The 14,312-nt window shown below is 54.1% G+C and overlaps 1 protein-coding gene and 1 long non-coding RNA gene across 5 annotated transcripts; one reads left to right on the top strand and one right to left on the bottom strand.

The window, feature by feature from the left end:
• Window positions 1–5,454: 5,454 nt before the first annotated feature.
• On the bottom strand, window positions 5,455–7,394 carry LOC116877688. Of its 2 annotated transcripts, none has more exons than XR_004384690.1 (2): window positions 7,172–7,394; window positions 5,455–5,585 (listed from the first exon to the last, which is right to left on the bottom strand). It is a non-coding gene; the product is annotated as an uncharacterized LOC116877688 (long non-coding RNA). The 2 variants fall into 2 exon arrangements; XR_004384689.1 differs by lacking the exon at window positions 7,172–7,394 and adding an exon at window positions 5,828–6,192.
• Window positions 7,395–7,645: 251 nt separating this feature from the next.
• On the top strand, window positions 7,646–13,740 carry NAB2 (NGFI-A binding protein 2). 3 transcript variants are annotated; one of them, XM_032874521.1, is made up of 7 exons: window positions 7,647–7,981; window positions 9,400–10,273; window positions 10,705–10,838; window positions 11,175–11,226; window positions 11,317–11,449; window positions 11,669–11,860; window positions 12,867–13,740. In XM_032874521.1, the coding sequence occupies exons 1-7, from the start codon at window positions 7,899–7,901 to the stop codon at window positions 12,974–12,976; spliced, it is 1,578 nt and encodes a 525-aa protein (XP_032730412.1). In that variant the 5' UTR covers window positions 7,647–7,898; the 3' UTR covers window positions 12,977–13,740. The 3 variants fall into 3 exon arrangements, with proteins under 3 accessions (XP_032730414.1, XP_032730412.1, XP_032730413.1); XM_032874522.1 differs by lacking the exon at window positions 7,647–7,981 and adding an exon at window positions 8,078–8,713; XM_032874523.1 differs by lacking the exon at window positions 11,669–11,860 and having other exon boundaries at window positions 7,646–7,981.
• The last annotated feature ends 572 nt before the right edge of the window (window positions 13,741–14,312 follow it).

Genomic DNA, 14,312 nt, shown 5'->3' on the forward strand with positions numbered 1-14,312 from the left:
CACAATGAGGGCCTAGAAGAATATCTAGCACATAAACAGATATTCAGTTAATGTTGGTAAAAATTGAAGCATCTTACTTTTTTAGAGGATCTGATAGTGGTGGGTGGGAGCACTAGAGATCGTGGAGCCCAGTGAGCTGAGAGGAAGTTCTGGGAAGGAGGTTACTGCTGGGGAAGTTTCAAGCTTTCAAAACAAAGTATTAAGAGTCAAAATGGGTCTGAGCTATGCGCAGGAGAAGAAATTTCATCCTCAAAAAGAAAAGTCTAGGTTACCCCTGCTGCAGTAGTCATCGTGTGTCTCTCACGCACATTGCACATTCCCCCGGCTGACCTGGAGAGGTCAGTATCAACAGCACTAAATCACATTGATACTATGTACTCCTGATGTCATGCAATGAAAATGGCATTTAATGTCTGTGGTTTTCCTCCCCCAAACCCATAAAACTAACCTAATCATGAGAAAAAAATTAAATAAATTCCAATAGAGGGTCAAACTACAAAATACCTGACAAGTACTCCTCAAAACTATCAAGGTCATCAAAAACAAGGAAAGACTGAGAACTTGTAACAGCCAGTTATTTCTGGATAGAAAAAAATATTAGGTAAAACTCAGAAAATCTGAATAAACTGTAGACTTTTCATTAATAATAACATAAGAATACTGGTCCATTAATGTTGGCAAATGCACCACACTGGTAAAAGGCAACAATAGTAAAACTGGATATAGGGTATAGGGGAACTCTCTATATTATCTTCTCAATTTTTCTGTAAATTCAAAGGTTCTTTTTTAAAAGATTTTATTTACTTGACACAGAAAGAGAGATCACAAGGAGGCAGAGAGGCAGGCAGAGGGGGAAGGGGAAGCAGGTTCCCTGCTGAGCAGAGAGCCCTATGCCGGGCTCCATCCCAGGACCCTGAGATCGTGACCTGAGCGGAAGGCAGAGACTTAACCCACTGAGCTACCTAGGTGCCCCATGTAAATCCAAAAGTTTTAAAAAACAAACATGTAGGGCGCCTGGGTGGCTCAGTGAGTTAAGCTGCTGCCTTCAGCTCAGGTCATGATCTCAGGGTCCTGGAATCGAGTCCCACATCGGGCTCTCTGCTCAGCGGGGAGCCTGCTTCCCTTCCTCTCTCTCTGCCTGCCTCTCTGTCTACTTGTGATCTCTGTCTGTCAAATAAACAAATAAAATCTTTAAAAAAAAAAACATGTATTCACACACATGCGCGTGCGTGCGCATGCACACACACACACACACACACACACATATTTTCTACTAGGCCCCAAATTGTCACCATTCAGAGCTTACTCTTTGGTTTTGAATAAAGGCCAGAGAACAGAGGAACTAATTCCAGATTTGGGAACTAATTCCAGAAGATCACTGACTATTGACTTTTGACATGTGCAAAGGAGATATACAGTAATGAGACTGTATTGCCCATAAAAACATTCCACCTTACCATCCAAAAAAGTTCTGACACTTCAAGGTAGTCACGAAAGAAGCTTTTAGCTTTATTTTACCATGAGGACACTGCTCAAAACACTTTTAAGAATCTGCTTCTGGGGGTGCCAGTCTGGATCAGTAGAGCATGCGACTCTTGATCTTGGGGTTGTAAATTTGAGCCCCGCATTGGATGCAAAGATTACTTAAAAATAAAATCTTAAGGGACACTTGCATGATTCAGATGGTTAAACATCTCTCCTAGCTCAGGTCATGATCTCAGGGTCCTAGGATAGAGCCCCCCAAATCCATGGGGAGTCTGCTTCTCCCTCTCTCCCTGCCTCTCCCTCTGCTTGTGCTCTCTCTGTCTGTCTCTCTCTCGAACGAATAAATACAATCTTTAAAAATAAATAAAATAAATAAAATCTTTCCAAAGGAGCCATTTTCAGAGTCTATAGCACAAAATGCAATGAATATTCACTATCTGCAGGTGGATCTGATGTATGCAAATAGCCAAAAACTCAGGCCAAGACTGTTGAGTAAATGGGGTGGAAAATCTGGATAGTAAATGTGTTTTAGAATATTTTTGGATTTTAGAAAGGTAATACGGTGCATAGACAACATATAGGACAACAATCCCAGTGGGGCCTAGGACAGCACCCTGTGATCAAACAAATTAATTTTTCTGCATTGAGACATAATTATTCACACTGGGATAAACAAAAGTGGGATAAATGAAACTATAAACAACTTGATATAAATTTCGGAGGTGTGCCACAAGTAAGTTCGGGTCAGATTAGGTTGTGGTGTCAAATGAGTTAAGAAAAAGTTTTCGTTTTCATAATTATTTTTTTTTAATCTAGGAGGATTACAGACAATAAAAATTTGATGAAGACCCTCCATTCCAACTCTTCAGTCGCCCAAGCTAGAATCCCAGCTACTTGGGCTATTTGCATACATCTTACCACCTTTCACTTGAACCACTTTAATTTTCTCCAAGCTGGTTTCCCTGTGGTTTTTGCAACCATAAAACCCTTCATCCACACTACTCTTCAATGCAGATCTGCCTGTGTCACTCCCATATTACAAAGTCCTTATGATTCCCTAGTATCTCGAGTGATGAAGCCCGGGGTCTTGACTATGATCTAAAACATAGATGTAAAGAAACTAACTACAATTGAGCTGTTCAAAGTTTGTTACCAATCTGCAATGAAAGTATTTCAGAAATTAAGTGTAAGCATTTAGAAACTCTTCTTGCAGTTTGACAGAGAATTTTTGTATTTGTTGAATCTAATAAAAATATGGACTTTGTTTTACTTTTCTAACAATTCACGTTTAGTGTATTTTACAGAAGTAGGGAACAATAGATTAGAATTTTTAAAAGATTTTATTTATTTACTTGAGAAAGAGAGAGCGCACAAGCAGGGGAGCAGGAGAGAGAGAAGCACGCTCCCTGCTGAACAGGGAGCCCAATGCAGGGCTCAGTCCCAGGACTCTGGGATCATGACCTGAGCTGAAGGCAGACACTTAACTGACTGAGCCAACCAGGCGCCCTGGAATTTTTTTAATTAGTCCTTTGCCATAGTTTGAGAAAGCACAAATCTAAAATACACTTAATAAAATGGACTTGTACACCTCCCTGGGCTGGTTTTCTTCTAAAGATTTTATTTAGTAGGGTATGTGTTGTAATGAGCACTAGGTATTATGTAAGAATGATGAATCACAGATCTGTACCCCCTGAATCAAATAAGACATTATATGTTAATTAATTGAATTTAAATGTTAGAAAAAGGAAAAAATATTTTTTTATTTTTTTATTTTTTAAATTTTTATTTATTTGACAGATGGAGATCACAAGTAGGCAGAGAGGCAGACAGAGAGAGAGGAAGGGAAGCAGGCTCCCTGCTGAGCAGAGAGCCCGATGATGCGATGATGCGGGGCTTGATGTGGGGCTTGATCCCAGGACCCTGGGATCATGACCTGAGCGGAAGGCAGAGGCTTTAACCCACTGAGCCACCCATGCATCCCTTATTTATTTATTTGAGACAGAAAGAGAAAGCGCACACACAGGCACTGAAGGGGAGGGGGCAGAGGACCAGAGGGAGGACAACCTGACTCCATGCTGAGCACTGAGCTGATACGGAGACAAATCCTACAATCCTGAGATCATGACCTGAGCCGAAACCAAGAGTAGGACACTATAACTGACTGAGCCAATCAGGTGCCCCTCCCTGGGCGGCCTATCCAGCAATAATGAATAATTTCTTTTTTTTTTTTTTTAAGATTTTTATTTATTTGACAGAGCAAGAGAGTCCTGAGCTGAAGGCAGAGGCTTAACCCACTGAGCCACCCAGGTGACCCAATAATGAATAATTTCTAGTTTCTGAAATATATTCTGTTTCATATCTCCATGTAAGTTTCCATTCTGGTCTGACTTGACTGGCCCTGGAAATCTATTCATACATCAATATCCTAGGTTACATCAACAAGTCCTTTGGATACCTGTCTAAACCAGTTTCCTACAACACCAGAAGACATCAGTTGCCCCCTATTCTTCTGTCATTATTGGGTACCACTTTTGTTGCACTATCTCCCTACCTCCTTCAAGGCAGAGGTTAGGATTATTTGTCTTCACCCAGTGAAGCATCTCTTGTAAAATGACTAACTGAAGGAGAACACTCCTCAGACCACAATTATAACATGTTACAAAGAGAAAAAAATGAAGATCGTTATTTTATATTCATATTTTTCTGTTACTAGCAAAGATTTCAGTCTCCTACCTTTCCCATCTGGGTATGAATTAATTTACCAGAACACTGGACATTTTATTTTTTTAATTTAGGTAAACTCTGCGCCCAACCTGTCGCTTCAGCTCACCACCCCAAGATCAAGAGTCACATGCTCTACTTACTGAGCCAGTCACATGCCCCACAACAGTGGACATTTTCCAAGACCAAGAAGCCAGACTTGTGAGATTCACTGGAAACTTTAAGTGAAGGAGACCTCTTCACTTAATAGTTTAGCCCAGGTTTGGCCCCTTTTGGAGCAAAATGTGTCAATAGCCCTTTTCAAGATTGCTCAGACCAGGAAATAGCATCATTAATGCATTCATTTCAAAGGGCCCACCAGAGAGCAGACCAGCGCTGGAGAAGTCTTGGGCTGAGGGAGAGACAAGCAAGTATAATTGAAAGGCTTACAAAGAGCCTTGAGGCCTCTGAGGGATGGAAGGAATTAATTCTTGCGGGGGGGGGGGGGGGAATGAGGGAAGATGACATTTGAGCCAGACCCTGCTGAGCGAACTTGATTTGGCCTGGTAAAAACGTAGTGTAGGGGAATGTGAGCAGTGCAATCTGCTAGATGAAAATCTGCACGTGCCCAGGAATGACAATCCTTCTGGTTAGCAATTTCCTCACTCCTCTTCCACCCACTTCTTCACACTCTTTCCCCCTGTTCTTGGAAAATTGGGACTGGGGATACTGTTTCCCTTCCTGGAAGAGACCGGTGTAGACAATAATTAATCCTTGATTAAATGGGATCTCTTGCTATGCTATGCGTAAACTCTGAGAACACTCGGATGGGGGAGGGGGAAGCAGGTGAGTCAGGTAGGGAGGGGTCCTGATCCACACTGGGGAGAATGGGGCTCACGGAGAAAAAAAGGAGAAATAAGATTTTTGTATTTGTGCAACACCTTTTATCATCGCCCCCCCCCCCCCACGCCACCTTTTATCTTTGTTTTTCTATAGCTTCTCATAGTCTCGGTCTCTTTGTCTATGTCTCTCTCCAATTGCAAAAGGCTGGAAATTCCTAGTTCTCAACGGAAGGGAGTAGGAGGGGAGTTGGGGGTGGCAGGAGTGGGAGGGAAGCGAAGAACAGACGTCTCAGCAGCTCCGGCTGCGGGGGCGCTCTGGGCCTCTTGCGGGGCTTCACAAGTCAATGATTTTTTTAAATGTACATATTTTTAAATCCACACATAGGGGCTCACATACAAACCTAGAGAGAGACAGAGAGATACACAATTCGATGTAAAGAAACATATAAATACATTATCTGAGGATACAGAGGCACAAACTAGCAATAACGTCTTAAATTTGCTTGGCACTTTACAGAGTCTTCATACACATCTTCTCATTTGAACCTCACGACAACCCTGAAAAACAAAGATACAAACCCTCGGGAGCTCCACTCTCCCACACAGGTTCGCACCCATGGAGACCCCCTACTTACTCCCCTAGGGGACTGGGCAAGCCCAGGTCTTGGGGCTGGTCTCCCTTCCTCCTTCTCTGGCCGAATATCCGCCCCCAGAATAAAAAAGTGGAGGACCCGGAATCGGCTCCTCCCTCCTCCCCTTTCCCGGGCTGGGACCCAAGGGCCCAGCGCCCAACTGGTTACCCTCGCCGGCTTCACTCGCTACTCCGCTCTCTTTCCCCGGCCTGCGTCTCCCTCCGGACCCGGGGGCTCAGCACCGCCCCAAAGGGGCCCGGGTGGGAGGGAGGGGGGCGCCTGAAACAGAGGCTGCGTGGGCGGAGGATGTGCGTCACGGGGCGCGTGGGCAGGGGGAGGGAGGAGGCACGTGGAAACCCGGGGCCAGCGGCTGGCAGCCCAGGCTCCAAAATAACCAGAGAAGAGTGGGGGAGGGGATGCCCACACACTTCAGAGAGGGTCGGGGAGAGTCCCGGGAGGGAGCCCGTCTAGCCGCGCCTTCCAATTGCGGAACTGGGGATGGGGAGTTGGGGGAGGAGGGATCTGCGCTTTCCTATTACCTCCTCACTTCGTTTGGGGCTGAAGGAGAAGTGAATCTTAGGTACCGAAATCCCACCCAGGGATGCACTCCCCCTCTTCTGCCCCCACCGGAGACGGAAAGGTCCCCCTGCTGAGCCGGAATGTAGAACTAGTCCCAGCCCACGCCGCCCACGCCTTGCCAGGCCCCGAGCCACTCAGAAGTGCGGAATGGCGGGGCGGGGCTGAGATTTCGGACCAGGGAGAACCTGACCCCCGGCCGGTCCGCTCGGTTCCCCATCCACCGTGCCTTTATTTTGTCGGGGCCTGGAGCCAGAACCCGCCCTCAGAGCCCCTGCTGGCCCCCCACCCCCACCCCCACCTCCCAGCCGTGGGCGGGAGTGTAATGGGAACCAGATGGGTCTAGGAGAAACAAACGGGGAGGGTGGGTTGCGGAGGGGGGCTAGGCTCCTTGAGGGAGCTCCTCCCTCCAACTCCTCCGCAGGGAGCCACGTCGGACTCTCCGGCCTCCCGCCCATCTTCCATTAGACTCTCTCAAGCGCAGGCCCTTAAAAACGTCCGCAGAATGGATGTTCTCCCTACCCCAGCTTTCCCACAGAATTCCCCAGAAGCAGGTCCCCATCCTTAGCAAACAGGGTGCGACGAGTAGGGGAAGGAGGGGTACCTCCTTCCATCCCTGCCTGACCAATGCTCTAACAGCCCGACGCGACTGATCGACGCGTTAGCTTCTACCATAACCCTCCCATTCCTGTACCCCAAACTTCGACAGGGACTCGAGGCAGGGATGGAGGCCTGGGTTTCTCAGCAGGGGCCTTCAAATGACTCCTTTTGCAGCATGGTAAGAGTGCTGGGATATCCGAGGAATTCCTGCAGAGCCCCGCGCTAGCAGACCTGCCCTAAGCGTACTCAAGGGGAGTCGGATGCACGCCCGAGAGGACCCGCGCACCCCAAGGCTCCGCCAACTTTTCCCGGCTCATTCCTAGCAATCCCACGTACAGCATCGAGAGGCCGGAGTGTGGGCAGCGGGCGTCCGCGTAGTTGTTGAGGCGCGTGTGCACGTTCGTGCGCTTCTCCGTGTTTTTGTGTACCCGCGCGTGGTTGTGAAACTCCGCTCTCCGCTCGGAGGGGTAGGAGCGGGCGGGGAGGGGGATGTAGGAATGTCGCCGGCTGGGCGCTCACGTGGGTACGTGGGCGCGAAGAGGGCCGGCTGTGCATCCGGCGTGGGCGGCGCGGAGCGACCTCGCCCCGCCCGCCGGGTCCCCAAGCCCGCCCTCCCGCAGCCCGGCCTTGGTCACCTCAGTCCCAAAGCTCGGCGCCGCCGCTCCGAGTCCCCGCCCCCGCCTCCCGCTCCACGCCCCCATCCCCCTAGTCTCCGCCTCTCTCCGAGGCTCTGCCGCGGCGCCTCCACCGCCGGCCCCGAGGCCCGGGCGCCCGCCCCCCGCCCCCGGCCCCCGCCCCCGGCGCTGCCCACGCCCTCCGCCCGCCCGGCAGCCAGCGCCGCGCCGGGCCTCGCTCCCCGTGCGTCCTGCGGGGGCGGCGGCGCGGAGAGGCGGCAAGCGCAGCCGGGGAGGGGGGGGCAGAGGCACAGACAGAGGCGCGGAGGCTCGGAGAGAGGAGACGTGGAGGGAGGGACGGAGCCCGGACAGCGGCGGACACGGCAGCGCGCGCCAGGCGCCGAGCGCTGGGCACCGAGAGGGGCAGCCCCTGTGGCCTCCGGCCGTCCATGCACAGAGCGCCCTCCCCCACAGCCGAGCAGCCGCCGGGCGGAGGGGACTGCGCCCGCCGGACCCCGCAGCCCAGACCCAAGTTAGTGGGCAGAGGGAAGCGGCGGGGAGTGGAATGGGTGGAGCTGGACTCAGTAAAGGGGTCCGGAGGGCGGAGGTCGAGGAGAGAACGAGGGGAAGCGGGACGGGGGTGGGGGGTGGAGACTGATTGAAAAGGGGGTGCGTCTTTGAATTAGGGGGCCCTGGAAGCAGGTAGGGAGTGGATGAAGCTGGATATGAAAAAGTAGTACTTAATTTTCCATCCCCCGTTTACTCTGCCGATGTGATCTGGCATGTGAACCCCCTGCAAAGAATGTGGGGGCCCCCAAACGCCAGGGGAAGCCCTGGAGCTTTGGCTGGTAATAGGGCTGGGGGAGGGCTGCTGCGCTGTTTCAGTCTTCCGTTGATACGGAGTACGCGAGCCCCGGGGTCCGGGAGAAGCCGGCGCCTCGGAGCCAGGGGAGAGCATCAGCAGGGCTGTGGAGAAGCTTTAGGCTTCCCTTCTCTTTTCTGTAGCTATATTTACGGCACGCGGAGGGGAGTTTCGGTGTGCAGCCCCTCCCTCAAGAGGCCTTGAGCCGCTCCCCCGCTCCACTTGGAGGTGTGGGTGGAAAAAGAGGGAGAGGAGGTAGGTGGGAGCCCCCAGGCGGTTTTCGCCCACTGCCGCTGCCGCTGTAGGAGTGTGTGTGGGCGGAACAGGCCCCAGAGCAGAACAATTGAGGCACTCCTCCCAGCTGGCGCCTGAGCTGAAGGGATCGGCCTACCTACCCAGCAGGTGGGGAAGGTCACTGCTGGGAGAGGGGCCAACTTAAGAGGCACTGGGCAGTCGGGAGGAGAGGGGAGGTCCCGCGGAACAGCCCAGGGGAGCTGAGCAGAGCAGGGGTCCGCCTGGCTTGCTGAGTGAGAAAGGGCCACACCCCTCCCTTGCAGCTGCCTAGGTAGGACGTCACCGCCACCACGGAGTGAAACTGGCCAGCAGTAGGTCCCACGCATCCACTGTGGGGAGGACAGGGGTCCCACATGCACCTCAGTGTAGAAAGTCACCTTGAGTAAAGCTGAGACTGCTGGGCATTTAGGGTGGAGGGTGAAGACTGTTCTGGGCGAAAAGGAGGCCCAGCCATCCTAGGGGTGTGCTGGCTAGCCTCAGTGCTCAAGGTCTCCTTGCCCCAGGCCAGAAAAGTAAAAGCTGAAAATGGGGGTGAAGAGCCTTTGATTTTGGCAGAGAGACTGGGCTGCCTTTTGGTACTTGTGGCCGGTCTGAGATGGCACTGCTATGTTTATGCCTCCTGGTAATGCCTAGTTCTGAGTCTGTGCTCAGGCTTGGGTCTTGGGCAGAGAGCACATTAGAGGAGGGGAAGGGAAGCAAGCAGGAAAGAGAGGACAATTGCGAGTGTGGGTTGGTACTCAGCAGGAGGACCCATACTGACTGCCTGCCTTTCTCTCTACCGCACTCCTATTCAGGCCCAGTGCCCGAGCCATGGCACTGCCTCGGACACTGGGGGAACTGCAGCTTTACCGGGTCCTGCAGCGCGCCAATCTCCTTTCCTACTATGAAACCTTCATCCAGCAGGGAGGGGACGACGTGCAGCAACTGTGTGAGGCTGGCGAGGAAGAGTTCCTGGAGATCATGGCACTCGTGGGCATGGCCACCAAGCCCCTCCATGTCCGCCGCCTGCAGAAGGCACTGAGAGAATGGGCCACCAATCCAGGGCTCTTCAGTCAGCCAGTGCCTGCTGTGCCTGTCTCCAGTATCCCACTTTTCAAGATCTCCGAGACTGCAGGCACCCGGAAAGGAAGCATGAGCAATGGGCACAGCAGCCCAGGGGAAAAGGCAGGCAGTGCCCGCAGTTTTAGCCCCAAGAGCCCCCTTGAACTTGGAGAGAAGCTGTCACCACTGCCTGGGGGACCTGGGGCCGGAGACCCCCGGATCTGGCCAGGACGGAGCACTCCAGAGTCCGACGTTGGGGCGGGAGGAGAAGAGGAGACAGGCTCACCCCCCTTCTCCCCACCTGCAGGGGGAGGAGTCCAGGAGGGGACTGGGGCTGGGGGGCTGGCAGCCGCTGGGGCTGGGGGTGGTCCGGATCGCCTGGAACCAGAGATGGTGCGCATGGTGGTGGAGAGTGTGGAGAGGATCTTCCGGAGCTTCCCAAGGGGGGATGCTGGGGAGGTGACGTCCCTGCTGAAGCTGAACAAGAAGCTGGCACGGAGCGTGGGGCACATCTTTGAGATGGACGACAGTGACAGCCAGAAGGAGGAGGAGATCCGCAAATACAGCATCATTTACGGCCGCTTTGACTCCAAGCGGCGGGAGGGCAAGCAGCTCAGCCTGCACGAGGTGAGGACCCCATTCTCCTAGGATTGCACTTGGCTCCCAGGCCTCACCCTCCTCACCGTGGAGAACCTTTGCCCTCCCCAACCTGTTTCCTTGCCTCCTGACCAGGACCCCAGGCCCCAGTCGCCTCCACACAGCCCGGTCCTGGCCACTGCAGTGCTTCCCTCCTCAGCTGGGGGCGAAGCAGAGGTACAGGCCAGCGCCGGGCAGTCCCGCTCCGTGCCGCTCGGGACTGCTCTGGCTGAGGGGACTCCAGGCTCCCTCGGCAGCCAGGGAGGTTGGCCTTTGTCCTCTGCCTCCAGAGAACTCCATAGCATCAGATCCTAAGCAAGTGTCTAATGCACGGGCTTTATCTGACGGCGAAGGGTGGGAGGAGGTCTGGGCAAGGCAGTGGGGCCTGAGGACTGTGCCCACTCCGGCGGCCCTCTCCACAGCTGACCATCAACGAAGCTGCTGCACAGTTCTGCATGCGGGACAACACACTTTTACTGCGGAGGGTGGAGCTCTTCTCCCTGTCGCGCCAAGTGGCCCGAGAGAGCACCTACCTGTCCTCGTTGAAGGGCTCCAGGTGAGACTCCCTTCTCCAGGTCCCTCCTAGATTAGAGAATCCTGCCAAGTAGCTGGGTCCTGGGCCTAAGTTCCCGGGCAGGGGCCTCTAGGCCTGCTTCCTGCCCACGTGCGTGTCCTGCTTTGCGCCAAGCCCACTTGTCTGGGCCTGGGCCCTCCTCCTGTCCATCTCGGGTTTTGTCTGCTCACCCACAACAGCAGTACCAGAGCTAGACACTCCTGCTCAGCCAGCTGCTTTCTGGTCTTGAAAGAGCACACGCTCCTCCCCAGATTCTATGTTCTGCCCGCCGTGCCGCCCTCCCCAGCTTCACCTTCCTTACTGCTCTCGTCTTCGCAGGCTTCACCCCGAAGAACTGGGAGGCCCTCCACTGAAGAAGTTAAAACAGGAGGTAGGTTTCTAGGGTGGACACAGGGGGTTAGCGCCCCTCCCCAGCCCCTCCCTTGCTAGGTCCTCATCTTCCCCTTTGGGGCATCCACAGGTTGGAGAGCAAAGTCACTCTGAACTCCAGCAGCCTCCACCAGGCCCTGAGTCCTATGCACCCCCATACCGGCCCAGCCTGGAGGAGGACAGTGCCAGCCTGTCTGGGGAGAGTCTTGACGGACACTTGCAGGGTGAGTGTCCATCAGAATACTTTTCTTCGAGCTGTGGGGGTGGAGTAGGTGGGAGGAAGGAGCTAGGAGGCCTCTGCCTGGAGCAGGGTTGGGAGGCCTGGCTGGATGGGGGCAAAGGGGCCTGGGCCTATGGGTCTGCTTTGCGCTTGAGGTGGGGAGGGGGTGGGGCGGGGTTCCTTTGACTGTAGTCCCTTACCTGATCCGTGCCCATGCCCACAGCTGTGGGGTCATGCCCAAGGCTGACGCCGCCCCCTGCTGACCTGCCGCTGGCATTGCCAGCCCATGGGCTGTGGAGCCGCCACATCCTGCAGCAGACACTGATGGATGAGGGGCTGCGGCTAGCCCGCCTCGTCTCCCACGACCGCGTGGGGCGCCTCAGCCCCTGTGTGCCTGCGAAGCCGCCTCTCGCAGGTGAGGCAGCAGCAGCGCTGTCCCCAAGCACCCCTGCCACCCAGGCCCCACCCAGCAGTCCTGGCGTCCTGGGGCCTGGTGGGAGGGAGAGGGATGTAGTCACCAGAGAGGGCAGCCAGTAGGGTGCTGGGGCTCCAGCCATCCAGGCCTTGGGCTGAGGAAAGGGGGATCCTACAGGATTGTTTCCACTAGGAGGATCTGATCCTAATGGAGATCTGTGAAAGGAGCGCTGGAGTGAGCAAGGGGACAGAGAATGGGGGACTAGGGGAACAGGAAGGGAGGATCACCAAGAAAGGAAGCAGAGACAGAGCTGCCACCAAGGCAGAAGGTTAGGGTAGGCTAGGAGTTACAGTGGGGTTGCCTAGCTGGGAAGTAGAGGAGCCCAAAGGGGGATGCTTTGTGTGTGTATGGGGGAAGGGAGTAGTCCGCCAGAGGGCCAGAGCGGCTGGGCTGAGAGTGATGCAGCAGACAAAGCCACCAACCCTGGCTTGGTATTTTTAAACTGTGCGTGGGTGGGAAGTGGGGGTGGGGACTGGAAGGGGGGGCTCTTCTTGGGGGAGGAGTTGGGAGGCTGGCTTCCTGTGTTCCCCCTGATTTGGCTTCTAAGAAACTGGAGGGGCATGGTAGGGTAGGTGGGGCCTGGGAGGGGGCCAGGGATGAGTGGGGGCGGCAGAGCCTGGGAAGGGGGGGGAGGGGGAGAGGTCAGAGCCAAGCCACCCCCACAGCTCCTGACAGAACCAGAAATTCCAGCAGAACGGAGGCGGGAGAGACAGAGGAGAGAGACACATACAGAGAGAGCGCTACACACAGCCAGAAAGGGGAGGGGGACGCACACACTTGGGTATGGAACACCCCCCATACACACACCTATAAATGTGCAGTGGGCAGGAGGCAGCCTATCAAATCCAGCTCATCTTTGCAGTCTCCTGACACCTGCCTCCTGTCCAGCCACCTCCTTGCATCGTTCACCCCAAGGCCTCCTAACTTACCCCTTTTCTTCCTACAGAGTTCGAGGAAGGGCTGCTGGACCGATGCCCCGCCCCGGGACCCCATCCTGCCCTGGTGGAAGGTCGCAGGAGCAGCGTCAAAGTGGAGGCAGAGGCCAGCAGGCAGTGAGGGGTGCGCTGGTGTCCTCAGACCCAGGACTTGGGCTTCTGGCTCACATGGACTCCGACATTCTCCATCCCTGGCATCTAGTCACAACCCTGGATCTTTCAGCTGCCCTTCTCCTGCCTCCCCACCTGCTCCATGGGCATAGAACTATGGGGCTTCAAGCAATAACGAGCAGGGGCCTGGCAAGAGGACACAAGGAGGGTGCGTGGTGCCCCTTCACCCTTGCCTAGAGCAAGGGGGCAAGGACTCTGTCTCCAGGGTATCTGGGGTTCTCCCCTCCCTTACACAACACACTCCCGTTCTCTGTAGCTTGAACCAGTGGTATGAGCAGTTGGATTCAGTTTGGACATGGGGGAAAAGGGGACTTCCCTGGGAAGGTCCAACAGCTAAAAATGGCAATGTTTCCCCCCAGAACTGGGGGCCTGGGAACACTGGACCTCCTCCTCCCCTCTGCTCCCCCATTTTTGTGCTTCTAGTTTGTTTCTTTAATTTAACAAGTGCTGCAGTTTGCCCACCTATCCCCATCTTTCCCCCAAGTCCTCAGCAACTTTTTCCCTCCTGCCCTCTCGGGGGGTAGGGGGGAGGGTGAATGTGGGGTCCCCTCGACCGGCCCCCTCAGGAGGCCTGGGTTGGACTCAGGGTCTCCCTCAGCTGGGGGCTGGACCGCAGCACCTGTCTGAGCAGTTAGAGCGTCTTTCTTTTCAGATCGTGTACAGTAGATTATTTATTTTGTTATTTTGGAATAAAATTTATTTTATGGCTTAGGATCGATGACCCCCCCCCCCAAGAGGGAGAAAGGGTGGCACGGGAATGGGGCAGTGGAGGGAAGCTGGCAGTGAATGGGGAAAGAGAAAAGCAGCAGCAGGGCAGGCCCCCTAATTCACTCAGAGGACCTCATGCCCGGGCCTGGGTCCCAGACTCACCCCTGGCCTTTGGGCAGGATTGGCAGGGTTGAGCCACCAAAGCTAGAGCCACATACAGATGTCACAGCCACACAGACCCACGGGGGCCACGGTCCTACGAAAGCTGAGTACATCTGGGTTAGCGTGCATCAAAGAAGCTAGCGCATTCGCTGGTGTCTTTTGTGCAGTGTTTCACACTTCTGAACTTGTCACACAGGCAAGATCAGCAAGATACATGTATTTTTGTGGCCATAACAGTGAATGTGTGTGACATCTGTATATTCACACGTCTCAGGGATGCACACTTTCACACGGCTGCCCGTAAAACACAGCCCTTGACCTACACATAACCAAAAATCTCCATCTGACTGACAGGAATGTGGGGCTGTTGGAAATTTGTTTTTTAATCTGGGCATAACCCACCTCAGTAACCCAAC

Source organism: Lontra canadensis, unplaced genomic scaffold (genome assembly GCF_010015895.1).
Source record: "Lontra canadensis isolate GAN:19392208 unplaced genomic scaffold, GSC_riverotter_1.0 scaffold53, whole genome shotgun sequence".
In the NCBI taxonomy this organism is placed as follows: Eukaryota; Metazoa; Chordata; class Mammalia; order Carnivora; family Mustelidae; genus Lontra; species Lontra canadensis.

Coding starts and splice junctions, on each gene's coding strand:
- NAB2 (XM_032874521.1), top strand. CDS start 7,899: ATGCACAGAGCGCCCTCCCCCACAGCCGAGCAGCCGCCGGGCGGAGGG. Junction 7,982..9,399: donor ACCCCGCAGCCCAGACCCAA/GTTAGTGGGCAG, acceptor ACTCCTATTCAG/GCCCAGTGCCCGAGCCATGG. Junction 11,450..11,668: donor TCTTGACGGACACTTGCAGG/GTGAGTGTCCAT, acceptor CCATGCCCACAG/CTGTGGGGTCATGCCCAAGG.